At 51.2% G+C, this 13,540-nt stretch overlaps 4 protein-coding genes across 4 annotated transcripts in view; 1 reads left to right on the forward strand and 3 right to left on the reverse strand.

Annotated features, from left to right (window-relative positions):
* Positions 1-1,135, reverse strand: part of H310_02510 (hypothetical protein) — a gene marked incomplete at its 5' end in the record, with an annotated part of 3,976 nt that extends 2,841 nt beyond the window's left edge. The window contains one exon of the mRNA XM_008866045.1: positions 17-1,135. Within this exon, the coding sequence (XP_008864267.1) occupies positions 17-1,135 (1,119 nt within the window). The remainder of the gene's footprint in view (positions 1-16) is intronic.
* Positions 1,136-1,731: 596 nt separating this feature from the next.
* On the forward strand, positions 1,732-2,685 carry H310_02511 (hypothetical protein). The gene has a single exon (XM_008866046.1). It carries the CDS (start codon positions 1,765-1,767, stop codon positions 2,629-2,631), a length of 867 nt encoding a protein of 288 aa, XP_008864268.1. The 5' UTR covers positions 1,732-1,764; the 3' UTR covers positions 2,632-2,685.
* A 33-nt stretch (positions 2,686-2,718) lies between these two features.
* On the reverse strand, positions 2,719-4,026 carry H310_02512 (hypothetical protein; the record flags this gene model as incomplete). Its single annotated transcript, XM_008866047.1, has 1 exon — positions 2,719-4,026. One exon carries the CDS (start codon positions 4,024-4,026, stop codon positions 2,719-2,721), a length of 1,308 nt encoding a protein of 435 aa, XP_008864269.1.
* A 289-nt stretch (positions 4,027-4,315) lies between these two features.
* Positions 4,316-7,015, reverse strand: H310_02513 (hypothetical protein; the record flags this gene model as incomplete). Its single annotated transcript, XM_008866048.1, has 1 exon — positions 4,316-7,015. A coding segment is annotated over one exon (2,700 nt), but the record flags the coding sequence as incomplete, so codon positions are not given.
* Between the last annotated feature and the right edge of the window lie 6,525 nt (positions 7,016-13,540).

Consider the following 13,540-nt stretch of genomic DNA (forward strand, 5'->3'; position numbering starts at 1 on the left):
CGTTCACGCGACCCACCACATCCGTGCCGCGCTTGACAGCACGCGCAGCTTTCCCCAGCCACCCAGAACGGCTGCTCAACTTGGACGCCGCATTGCCGATCTTGTCGTTGATGCTACCGACCTTCGTGCTCACTTTCGAGACCTTGCCGGCCACTCCCTTGACCATCGTCGCGCCCTTGGACACCTTATCGGCGCCTCGCTTGACGGCGTCGGAGCCCTTCTTGACAGATTGCAGTCCCTTTTGGACACTGCTGCCGAACTTCGTCCCCGACTGCCCAATCCTGGCCAGCGGGTTGCCCATGCGAACATTCTTTGCGCTCGTGACTCCCAACGCGCCGTTTAGCTTGGACGCTCCTTTGCCCAGCACGCCCGTCACACTCTTTACTTTGCCTGCATATTGACCGACGGTACTAGCTGCACTGCGAACCTGCGAGTTGTATTCGCCAACAGTCTTCGACCCGTCTTGCACTCCTCGAGCCAACCGCCCAACAACACCCTTATCATTGGCATACCGGCTCGCAGCTGAGTTGACTTTCGAGTTGATGCGAGCCACTGAATCCGAGATGCCAGTGACAGCACTTGCGCCTCGTTGGACAGTCGATGCGACTTTATTTACAGCGTTCAAAGCCTTGGGGGCGTTTCGCAGTACGGCCTGGCCGATCTGGACGCCACGGGTACCAACAGCCCGGGCCACGTAGGGTGCGGCCCGCTGCACTACTGCACGGGCAATCGGAGCGGCAGCACGGGCGACGTACGGAGCTGCGCGAGCGACGTAAGGAGCGGCAGCTCGCGCGATGTGGGGGGCGGCGACGCGGGCGGCAGCGGCCGCCAATGGAACCCATTCGTTCTTCGCACGCTTTTTGTCGCCAGCGAAGGCTGGTGGGCCACGCACCACCAAGCGCGTTTCCGTCGGACCCTGCGGTTCAGAATACGAGAGTTTGCGGAAGCGATGACCCGGTGCGCCGTTCGTGAAGACCACATCGTCCAACGGCTGGTCTACATGACTCCAATGCAGTTGGTGCAATGGCGCTGCTTGCTCGTCGTAGGACACACGAGCGGGGGTGTCTCGGCCTTCGACGGTGGACACCACCGCGAGTGACGCCAGCGCGCACAGCACGAACGGAGAGAGGTGCATGCTAGACTTGTCAACTTCTCCAATGCGATGCGGATGCCACCATTGTCGCCACAAGCGACGACATAATGGCCCGACGACAAAAACCGCGTCGACAACTTGGTCCAAGTCACAATTGATTTCAACAAAACAAAAGCAATTTTATCTACATTCTATTATTCATCTGTGGGGATTTCAATAAAGAAGAGCATAAATGCATATTACGTGGAGAAACATAGACTTGGAAGAGTAGGCGTCGTCGTGTCGTGGTGGATATCGTCGGCCTTTGTCCACAAGCACCAACAGGTCGTGGCGTATGCGTAAAGGAATCGTCCAAGTCTCCACGAAACGTCGACACCCATACGAATCGCTTCTGATCTTTCACCGCAGTTTTACCAAAGCATGCACGCTTGGTGCCTCCCATCGACCTGCGCAAACGAAGTCCACCATCGAAATCACAACAATTGCATACACATGGAATTTCGATGTAAATACACGGATTCTGAAGGGAACATAAATATGAGGAAAATACAGGAAAAATTGTCGAAATTCAATTATCTCCAATACAAACATCAAGTCAAGGGAATTGACGTGGATCGTCCAAGCAATTCAAACGTTGTCGCCGTCATCTCCACTCTCGACGGCAACGACGCATGTCGCGGCTGTTCTCGCTCCTGGCGCTCGACCTCGACGGTACACTGCTGAATACCTCGAACCGAGTGAGTGCGCGCACAGCAGCTGCCATCCAGCGCGTGGCTGCCACGGGTGCTATTGTGTCGCTTTGCTCGGGTCGGTCCATTGCCTGCATGGCGGATGCTGAGCGGCAACTTGGCCTGGCCCATCCTTGCGTGGTCCTGTCATGTAATGGAGCTGCGGCATTCGACTCCAAGCGCCGTCCGCTCTACGTAGACACGATGTCGGCGGACAGCGTGCGCACTGTCCTACGTGCCGCCGAAGACATGCATCGCTGCGTCAATTTGTACGACGAAATTCGTGGAATCATACACGTGCGCCCAACACACCCCGCACATCACGACCTCATCCACCGATACAGAACGCGCACTGGCGCACAGTTCAATGTTGTCACCGCCCACGATCTCGACGCTGTTGCCCCGTGCCAAGTGGCAGTGCTCGGTGACGATCCTGCTCAGATCTATGCCGAGCTTGTGAACCGGGTCTCGTCCGACTTGAAAGTGAACTCGTACAGCTACTTTGTCGAATGCGTACCCCGTCACATCAACAAAGGCATTGGGTTGCATCGACTGGCGCAACATTTGCAGGTCCCAATGGAGGAGACGGTGGCGTTTGGCGATGGCGCGAATGATTTGGAGTTTGTCGAGGCCGCTGGGATGGGGGTGGCGATGCAGAACGCGATTCCGTCCGTCAAGCTTGCCGCAAACAAGGTCACAGAGCACTCCCACGACGACGACGGAGTCGCCGTGGAGCTTGAAGCGATGCTTTTGCAAGGAGCTTTCGGCCCCCCGCCATCGTCCGACATGCTTGCTTCCTCCGTTGGCTAGATTTACCGAGATTTCGACATATCGATGTGAATAAACATGTCAAGTTTACTCGTGTTAACCGTTGGGCAAGGCGTGCATGCCGCCAGTCTACAGCTCAAGCGCCTCCAGCGGAAGCGTCTTTGCGTCAAACTGCGACAGGATGCCGCGCAGCGACGCCTCATCGATGGCTCCCGTGTGCACGAAGAACTTGCGCTCGGAGATGTCTAGCAAAATGGCGTGCGGTCCTTCGACGCCTTCGGACTTGGTGAATTCGTGGATTTGGTCGGCGATGCCGTTGCTCTTGCTCTTGTTCGTGAAGAAAATGACGGAAGGCTCGTCCGACGTTGTGCACACATCTCCGTGGCACACGACGCCCTTGTTGGACTCGGCGGCAATAGTCTTTAGCGACGCATTTACAGTCGACTGTTCCTCTTCCGTCAGAGTCGAGTAAAACACAATCAACGAAGGCTTGTCGTTGATGGTGAATCCACCAGAGCTGACGCCTTCGGACAGATCGACAACGGACTTGGGAGCCCACGGGAAGGCGTCGGGGCTTGCTTGAACAACTGAGACAGCATCATTGTTGACCACGGGTCGGGTAGGGCCGCGATTTGGTCCCAAGATGACCAAATGCGGGATGCCTTCGACTTCGTACATTTCGCTCAAGTCTTCGTAAGCTTCCTTCGCAAACTCGAACGGGATCGCCAGCCATGGCATTTTCTTCAAGTATCCGTCAAAGTCGCTCTGCGAGTTGTCGCCACTCACAAACACAATTTCGAGCGCATGACCAGCATCCTTCGCCTTGATGTATGCATCGGCGAGGACAGGTGTAAAGTTTTGGCATGGACCGCACCACGAAGCAGAAAAGTACAAGCCCAAGTGCTTTCCCTTCAGGTCGGCCGCGCTGAACGACTGACCGTCGCGGTTGACAAAGTGGTTGCCCAACATCTGCGGCAACGTCTTGGGGACGTACGGGAAGTTGACACCTTCAGGGTCTTGCATGACTTTGCCTCGGGCGTTCGTGTTGATCGTGTTGCCGTTCTCGTCCACAATCACGAGGGTGGGAATGCCCTGCACCTTGTACTGTGCATTCAGGGATTTGTGGATGTCACGAGCGGCATACGGCACAGCAGTCCATGGCATCTCGGCAAAGTACTCGTCGAACGATTCTTGGTTGTTGTCCGAGCTCACAAACACGATCTCAAACGGTTTTCCGGTAGCTGTCAACTTCTTGTAGTACGTGGCCAGTTGTGGCGTGAACCCGCGGCACGGAGGGCACCAATGCGCGCTGAAGTAGATGGCAACAGTCTTGCCTTGGAGATGTTCTGCCGTGGACACTTCCTTGCCGCCGCTTTGGAGTAGCGTTGGGCCGACGAGCGCGACGAACGGCGAGTTGAAACCAAACACCGACGACATTTTGAAAAATGACCGATTGACTTCGGCTGAATCCGAGTGATGGTCCATCTCCGACCAATCGAATCGTTTCGTGTTCGAAATATCGAAAAATAAAACGAAAAAATGCCGAAATTTCCGCGAAATCGGCAGCCAACGAACGCGCCATGGAGCTGCTCGTCGTCGGGACGAAGATGGGCTCGTCTGCCGATTGTGTTCATGGCGCTCTTGAAGGATTACGTTCAAAGCAACCCCGGGGGTCCATCCAGCACCTTCACGCCGTCCGTTCCAAAGACAAAAGTTACAAAGGTTATCAACGGATGCAATCCGACACGGTCTGAGATACGACCGCATCTTCCGAACGCACTGCCATTTGCAGCAGCATTTGGCCGCCCTTGTCCTCGAGGCTAAGCTTGCACTTGACCAAGACCTTGACGCCGCCGACAAACACGCCGCTGAGCAGCAGGATGTGGGCCTTCGCCTGGGGCGCTGGGACACTCGTGTTGTCGCATGCGTGCATGCCAAGGTACTCGATCACAGCACCGACACCTTCGACAAGCGACTGAAAGCGCAGGGCGTATTGCTCACGCACTTCATGTTCGTCGCCAATATGCTCCCACGCGGATCGGAAGTCCGGGACCTGCACCTTGGCCATAAAATCGGCGCCGCTGACCTCGATGTCCTCCATCGGGTACTCTTCGTTGTACCCGTCGCCATCGGGCTTGCCACGAACAAACTCGACGACCTTGAACTTGAGCTCGTTCGCGATCGTGACGAGGGCAAATTCGTTCGCGACATGCTCCAAACACACATACGTCGACGCCTTGTCACCGTACTTGAGCTGCTTGATTGGGACCGTGCTGTGCAACTCGAACGACTCGTCCGCCCACTCGAGGTTCACCCCCACGTCCACGAGCATCTGGTCCTGCACCGTGTTGAGCACCACGTACTCGAGCACGACGTGGGACTTGAAAATATGTTTGACTACCGTCACCACGTATTCGGTCTCGGCTTCAGTGAGTTCCACGGGGGCCGCCGACCGAAACAGCGGGCCGAGGTCGGCAAACTCGGGGATCTTGTACAGTTCCTGCGCAGGGTCGACCGTTGGCTGAGCCACCGCCGCCATCGGAGCGGCAGAATGCGACGCGGCAGTCTTGGTAGTTGGGGCGACGGCATCGGCTTCGACGTGGGGAAGGCTGTGGATCGTGATGGGGCCATCCGACGGGCGAAGAGCGTACTGCTCGAGGGATTTGGCGAGCTGGTTGATGGAGAATGGAAGGGCAGCCTCGGGCGCTTCCTCCGTCAAAGTCAAGTACATGGTTGCTCGATCGCGCACTTCGTCATCGTCGTCGGTGAGGCATCGCTGCAACAGCGTGCGGATGCTGGGCGCCAGGTCCGGCACCTTAATCGCAAATGACGTGAGCGCCGACACGGCCGATGCTCGAATAGTGGCATTCTCCAAGATGATGCGGTTGTAAATGAACCGAATGTAGCGGGAAGGGGACGCAGTAGTGGGCCCGAGTACCCCGAGCACATGCAGAATCTTGACACTGAGCAAAGTAAACTCGCAGTCCTCGATGAACTCGCAGAGGTGGAGCAGACCGGTCTCCTTGGCCTCCGGCAATACGCTCACGATCTCGAGGATGGCGTCCGTGATGGTCTTCTTGAATTCGAGACCACCTTCTTCGCGCAAAAACGTCGACAGGGCCGAGAGGAGCATGCGATGCTTCTGGGGGTACTTCACACACAAGTTGCGGATGGCATCAACGACAACGATCTTGAACTCATCTGCGATTTCGTTCATAAACGTGTTGATTTGCTTCATGAGGCGGTCGACACTCGACTCAGCGCCAGTCTTGAGCAGCGTTGTGATTGCCAACGTCGCGATGCTGCGGTTCGAGTCCCCGATCAAAGTCTCCAAGTCTTCGTTCACCTTGGCCACCAACATGGGCTGCACCAGCGCCACTTGGCTCAACGTGCGCACGGCGGCGAAGCGAAGGGTCGGTCGCACCGAACTGAGCAGTATTTGAAGCACTGTGATCGCAGGCGCCAAGTCTCGCGAGTCCAAAGGAAGCGAGCAAATAGCGCGAGCTGCCTCGTATAGCACCATTTCGCTCTTGTGGCGAAGCATCTTCTCGAGGAACTGGTAGAGCGGGCGAGAGTTGGGGCCAGCGATGTCGTCCGCTAAAAGTGATGCCGAGTACCGGATGAGCAGACAACAGGCCAAGTTGGACTTGAGTGGGGACTTTTGCAGCTGAGATAGCAGCTTGGACACGGCCAACTTGTCGTGCTGGCGGATTTGATACAGGAGAGCCAACGCGTGGTACTGCACCATATCTGTGGGCGAGTTAAGCGCTTCCTGCACTTCGTTAACCCATCGGCGCACAACATCGGCGGAGTGGCGCATCAGATGCATCCCAGACACGAGCGCGGACGACGAAACGAGAGGGTTTTTGTCTACAATGGCCTGCTTGATGTAGCGTTCGATAGCGGCGAGAGTGGAGGTATCGATGATACGGCAGAGGACTCGAATAGCGTTTGCGCGGTACAAGTCCGTGTCGGAGTTCATGTCCTTGCTGAGACTTTGGGTCACGATGATGACACTGTCGGAAGGGGTGGCGTCGGCAACTTCCTTGATGAACAGGTACATCATGCGCCGCAGGTTGGCGTCTTTGCCCTGGAAGAGCTTGGTCACCTTGAAGAAGACATCCGTGATTTCGTTGGATGTGAATGGCTCGCCCTGGGTCAAGATGTGCAGCAGCTTCGTGATCAACTGGCAGCACTTGCGCGGCTGCTTCATCACCATCTGCGCATCCGAGAAGATCTTTGTCTCATGAAGGACTGTCGCTTTGTCCAGGTTCTGGAAGGGAGAAGTAGCAGCGTCTTCGTCCTCGTTCTTGAACTTCTCCTTGATGTCTCGCATCACACTCGACAGCGTCATGCCGGCGATCGGCGAAGGCGTTGCGTCGTTCGACATGTTGCGGCGCAATTGTGGCGTGAGGTAGAAATTCGATGGCAAATTTTACACTAATTTCCAATTTCAATACAAGATGTAGTATCTGGGACTTCATTTTAATATCAAACGACGCGCCAATCAGAAAAGGCCAAGTCAGTAGATTACTGGATAAATTATCCGGTCGTTCTGAACCTCGAAACCCCCTCTCAACGAAAATGGTTTTCGGGGTTTCAAGACTTGTAAGGTGCAGTAAGCTATGAAGGACTATAGTACTGAACCATCCCTCGGACAAACATACTTGACGCCTTTGTAATTTAGTCCGAATGATTGTAAGGTAAGTACACAAATGTCAAAACCAATGTTCAAGATATTTTGAAAATCTCTCATCTGCGCAGTAGCGTTGAGTTCTGGATGTCGTTAAAATTTTGCAATGAGTCGTGTCATGCCGAGGTGAATGCCCTCAACGTCCGAGAGCGTTTTGTGGACAATCCTCCTACCTGCAACGCGACTGATCTAGACAGTATCCACCCAGGTTACACTACGTTTCCAGCCTAAAGCTAGTGCACGAACGTTCGCAGAAGTAACATTGACATCCTAAAACCCCGAAATTAGCCCAAATTGGTCAGTGGTCATTTTCCTTGTAAGACGAATGCACACGAGTGAACTGTACATGCATTTTGTGGAAGCCAGGAGAGCTTCGGATTGACAATTGGCAGGCTAGTAGCTAAGGCATCTATTGAAGTACTGCAGTCCTCGAGCCGAGGCCAGCTATTTCATTCGACGGAGAACAATTACACTGCATGTCTATAAGTTTCCCAGAAAACTGTCATACAATATTTTTATGCATATTCTGTCTGGCCTACCAAGGAATTACCTGCATTGGTTCCTCGAACGTGAAGGAATGAACATGTTCATGCTGGATTTGCCCAGTCCGCTACGGGGCGGTTGGTCACCTCTGCTACAAATTTACGAGTATGCTACACGTATCAGCTATCGTAGCAACACTTACAAGATATCTGAAAGACTTTGCAGATTGGCAAGTGCTCAAGAGCTTTCAGGACTTCTTTAGCGGGGTTTCGAGGTTTCGAGAGTCGTCAAACATGTCTTGCATGGTTTGCGCATGCGCACGAGCTCAGATTCCGTTGCAAAATATCGCTTGAGGACGTTCGACTCAAACATTTCGATTTGTCTGGATGTTGACCATTGACATGCATGAGCTAGACATGATTTGAGTTGTATATTTCCAGACTTACGCACCGCACATCCCATGAGCGACGTGGACGAAATTCCACCGTTTTTATGTGCTTGGTCAGTTTTCTTCAAATCGTTCTGGTATAAAGAGACAGCATTTACGAGAGGAAACGGTCGTGGTGCAATGTTCGCACTAATTAAAGGAGAGCGATGGGGAAGGGCGTGACACCTAGCAATTCGTAAACAATGGTGGAGAAGTCGATATTACTGGCCAGCATGTCCAAATACGCATCAACTCCTTTCACCACCGATTCGTTGACAAGAGTTTTTACGAGGGTATGCATTGAGTTACCTGGTAGGTACCAATCCAAAATGGTACATAACGTAAGTTCCAATAAAAAAGGAACGGCAAGTAGCCAATTACATTGCAGCAAAGTCAGCAGCAGAACTTGTTTATTTTGATACGATTGAATATCAATTTCGTGCGGGACGTGGCTCCTCGCCCCAGAGGCAAATACACGAACAACGAGCTCAAGTTGGCAGTCCCTGAGGTCGTGGACGGAGCTCAAGGAGTTGAGGTTTCGCATCGTACAAGCGTGGCGGTCATTCTCTTAACCACTTTAGAAGTTGCAGAAGTTTATGATCTACCTTGAATATTTTTCAATCATATTGAAGGTAAGTACACCGCGATGTAATTAGCGGAATATTTATGTTTTCGCGAGATTTTCAAATGGTGCACAAAAAATATGAGGCGCTCACCTACCCGATTTCAACGAAACTCAAGGCTATCGGTCTCCTAGAGACGATGCCTGGTCGCGACGTTGCTCATGTCCTTGGTGTACCTCCCCGCACCATACGATCATGGCATAAATAGCGAGATGTACTCTTGTCGTACAATGGCGAAAAGAAACGCTGAATATCGAGCCAAACGGTCGATGCGAAGCATTTACCGATCACCAGGTTTAGTCGAGTTTATTAAGAATGTTAGAGATAACGAGCGTGCACTAACTACCACTATATGATCACATGGATCAAGCTGAATCATTGAGAGTGGCCGATGTCCTACCTGGCGACAAAAAAGACGACTGCAGCCTTCGCATCGCTCCTCAAACTTCTTCAAATATTTTGCGCTCGCCACGGATTTTCTCATCAACGGCCTGCAAGGAGTAATCTCAAACAAACCGTGCTGACGGAAGTTCACGAGATTTTTGCCAAAGAATTTCACCGTGATTACCGCCTCTACGACAAAGACAGCGTATTCAACATCAATGAAACAGGGATTCGCTACAACGTACCTCCCAGCTTCATTTGCGCTGTTCCAGACAGATTTACACCGGCGAAAAGCACTCAATGCGTATGACTGCGGTGCTCACAGCTAATGCAATGATGAGAAGTTGCTTCTATTGATCATCATGCGTGGCGCACCTGGTGGACGGATTGAAACTAGCGAGTTCCCTACGTTTCCCTAGGAAGTCCACTACGCGATGCAAGAGAATGCCTGGATGGATGCTCGCGTGTGGGCACTTTACCTGCGTGATATCCTTCGTCATGGCACTGAAGGCCCTTCGATTGTGCTCGTGGACAACTTCGAAAGCCACGACTCCGATGTGTCCTAAATGATTATGCATGAAGAACTTGGAGCTCACATGTGCATCCTGCCACCAAACGCAACTTCAGTCTCTCAGTCCTTAAATTTTGACACCATGGCGCCCTTCAAGCCCAACCTCAGAAACCTGTGGTCGTGAGAAGCAACTGGTGGGGGAAGACGATGATCCGTTCTCACCTACCTCGCTGCAGGAGCGTCTGGCCATGGTGAAGCGCGCCATCGTTGTTTGGGACTTGGTGTCTTCTGAAGTGACTCATCAGAGGTTTGAAAGTGCTCTTCCAGATAATTTAATAATGTACATTGGTTAATATTTTCATTACATACAAATTATATATTGTGATATGAGATTTTTATTGCAAAAACTCCGACTCACCTGGGGCACACTCAAGACACACAACTTGGAAAACCAATCACATTCGTGTCGAACAGTTACATCAGTTTCGTGTATACTGTACTGGGAACGACAGAATGCAACGCCCACCGAAGATTATGGTGTATTACAGGTGATTTTGTCCAATAATTAACATTGTCCAAAATACTACATTTTGATTGGCAAAATTTTCTTTTTCGTGCCCGCGCGAAGAAACAAAATAAAGCGAGCATCCACATCAAAAAGGAGACATTCATCGTATGCAATTTTGATGAAGCTCGAGGCATTAGGTCTCCTAGAGACGATGTCGCGTCGCGAGGTAGCCAAAGCACTCGAGGTGCCTAGACGTACAGTCCGAAGCTGGCTCCAACAGCGTCATGTTCTCCTGGCCTTCGAAGGACAAGAAACGAAACAAGGTAAAACCAAGAGGTTGGTATGAGGAGCTCCCAGACCCACCAGGTCTCATTGACTTCTTAAACTATATTCGTGACAATGAACGGGCACTAACAACTACTCACCTGATCACATGAACCAAGTTGAACCAGAGCGATCGGCTCCTGGCTTACCTCGCAACAAGAAACCCACGACCGCATACAGATCGCTGCTCCGGCTGCCCCAGCGCGTTTGCCAGTGCCACGGATTCTCTCGCCAATGGGAAACTAAAAACTAGCTTAAGCAAAGCGTCCTCAACGAGACTCACCAGCAATTCTCTGTCGACTTTCACCGCGAATACGCCTCCTACGACAAGAACTGTGTGTACAACGTTGACGAAACCGGGATGTACTATGACCTTCCTCCGACGTGTACATTTGGGCAGTCAAGGGTGGCAGTTCAATGATATCCTGCGGCGAAAAGCACTCGATGCGTAATGACTGCTGCCCTCACGGTCACAGCTGACGGCGGCAAGTTTCCTCTCATGATCATCATGAAGGGCAAGCCCGGCCGTCGCATTGAGAAGAATGAATTCCCATCCTTTCCAGCTGGTCACTGCTACGCTGTTCAGGACAACGCCTGGATGGACAGTCGAGTCTGGGAACAGAACCTTCGTGACGTCTTGGGCGAGCGCATCGAGGGCCCCTCTGTCGTTCTTGTGAACAATTTCGACGCTCATGTGTCCGACGAGTCATATAAGATCATGTATGATGAATAGGATAGGCACATGTGCCCTCTGCCTCTTGACGTCGGCGTGATGGCTCCATCCAAGAACTGTCTTTATGAGAAACAAGTGGTTGAAGACGATGAGGATCCCTACTCGCTTTCGACAAAAAAGCGAAAGGCCATGGTGAAACGTGCGATTGCTGCCTGGGACTTGGTCACTGAATTCGTCATTTGTAGCACTGCTCGGCGCAGAGGTGGAAGCGAGGTAGATACGAACTGCGCGAGGCAAGGCAAATTGTAGAATGAGATATGATCGAGTTATGAGCTCCTAACAACTCCACATTCGTCATGTCTTTACGATACTTGAAGGAACACCACCCTCGTCGGTCGCTCTTGTACTTGATACATGTATGTGACATACAATAATGCAATGATGTCAATCCTATTTTGTAATGCTGGATTCTTGTCGACGTGTGATATCTACGCGATTCGATTCGCTGATCGCTACATTCTCCGCTGGATGTCACGCTGCGCTGAGAATTTTGGCGGTGGAGGTCTTGTAGGAGTTACTTGAAGTAGTAGATTACATGATTTATGTTTTTGGCGAGCTCCCATGTTGCTTCGCTTTCGGGTTGTCCATGCCATTTCACTAAGAACTCGAGTTGGCGGTTGAACTTTCATTTCTTTAGGAGATTCTCAACAATGTAAGTCTTCGGTAGTATCATAAAGGATGATGGGTGTTGCATTGGGAATCGGCCGTGATGCAAACTGGGATCTTTGTGCTTGTAATGCTAGAGTCGATCTACTTTGAATACGTCATGCAAACGCGACATGGACTTGGGAAGTTTGAGTCGCATTGCGTTATCGTTGATGACGTCGACAATTTGAAATGGGCCAATGAATCGTGGCACTAGTTTAGGTCGCTCGGCTTCATTGAGTTGTTGAGCATGCTTGAGCTGCAAATTTCTAGTTGCAAGAAATAGTTGTCGTCCAATTTGAACGCAGTACTTGATCGTTTGCGGTCATAATACTCATTTTGTCTTCCTAGAGCCTTGATTAAGTTGTCTTGAGCCATCTTCAGGATTTCCTTAGGTTTTTCTGAGAAGTTCTGAGCGAAGTCGTTTCTCGGCAAGATGTTGACTGTAACAGGATTTCTAAGAGTTCTATCAGCATCGACTTGAAGCGGCGTTAACCCATTATATAATTGTACGAGACCTTTGTGGGCATATTCGATGGTTGGTAAATGATCAACCCAATCGTCTCCAAGATATGAGACTTGGCATCGGAGAGCGTCTTCTAAGGTGCGGTCCTGACTTTCGGTTGCTCCATCGACTTGTCTTCGACCGGCTTTGGTCATGGCTTGGCGATGTTCATGATTTCCATCAAGGATTTCCAAAAGTTTCTGGTAAACTTGGGGTCTCGATCACTGATAATGACACTTGGTTATGCGGGGTGTCTGACAACGTGATCAAAGAACAACTGGGCGGTTTCGGATTGTCGGCCTTCGTGGTTGTTGGAATGTACTTTGCTCGTTTCGATAACTTTTCTACTACTACCAAAATTGCATCGCATGATTTCGACATAGTAGGCCTGTAATCCAACCGGCTGATATCATGTGCCAACATTCTTCCGGGGCTTGAATTGGAATCATTTTGCCATTCGCTCGCAAACTACTTGTAAATTTCTTAAAATAATAAATCATCTTTATGCTACATGTTTCACAGGTTGCCAAGTATAACTTTAAGTCTTTCATCATTGCATCCGAATAGTACCATTGAGCGACGCTTAGTGCAGTGCGACGTGTTCCGGGATGAGCTGCAATACTAGCATCATGTGCTTGGTAGATAATCTCTGCTTGAAAGTTGTCATCTTTAGGGACACAAAGCTTCCAGACTTGATCTTTTGAACGGAGAAAGTAGGTTCCGTACATGATGATGAACTTGTCTGTTCTTGTCTGACGTTTGAACAATGCTTCGTTCTTGTATGCTTTGACGTAACGGTTATTTGTTGCTTCATCCATTTCGACAGTGGTGTACGAAACTTGTCGCGTGTGGTTTATTACACATCCTTGGGGAATCAGAGGCCTTTTTCGTTATCACGAAAAAGGCGTTATCACGAAAATGGCCTCTGATAAAAGCCTACCCTAAACAGGTCGATCCAACCAGTTTAAAGCGTTCTCGGGACGGCAAGGATGCTGTTTGCCGCAGTCCCGCTTATCGAAAGGGAATCGGGTTAATATTCCCGAACCGAGACGTGGATAATGTGTGGTAACACAAACGACCCAGAAGACGCTAGCGTGTGCCCAGGGAAGAGTTCT

The sequence above is a fragment of the Aphanomyces invadans genome (genome assembly GCF_000520115.1).
Source record: "Aphanomyces invadans strain NJM9701 unplaced genomic scaffold supercont1.3, whole genome shotgun sequence".
NCBI classification, from domain to species: domain Eukaryota; phylum Oomycota; class Saprolegniomycetes; order Saprolegniales; family Verrucalvaceae; genus Aphanomyces; species Aphanomyces invadans.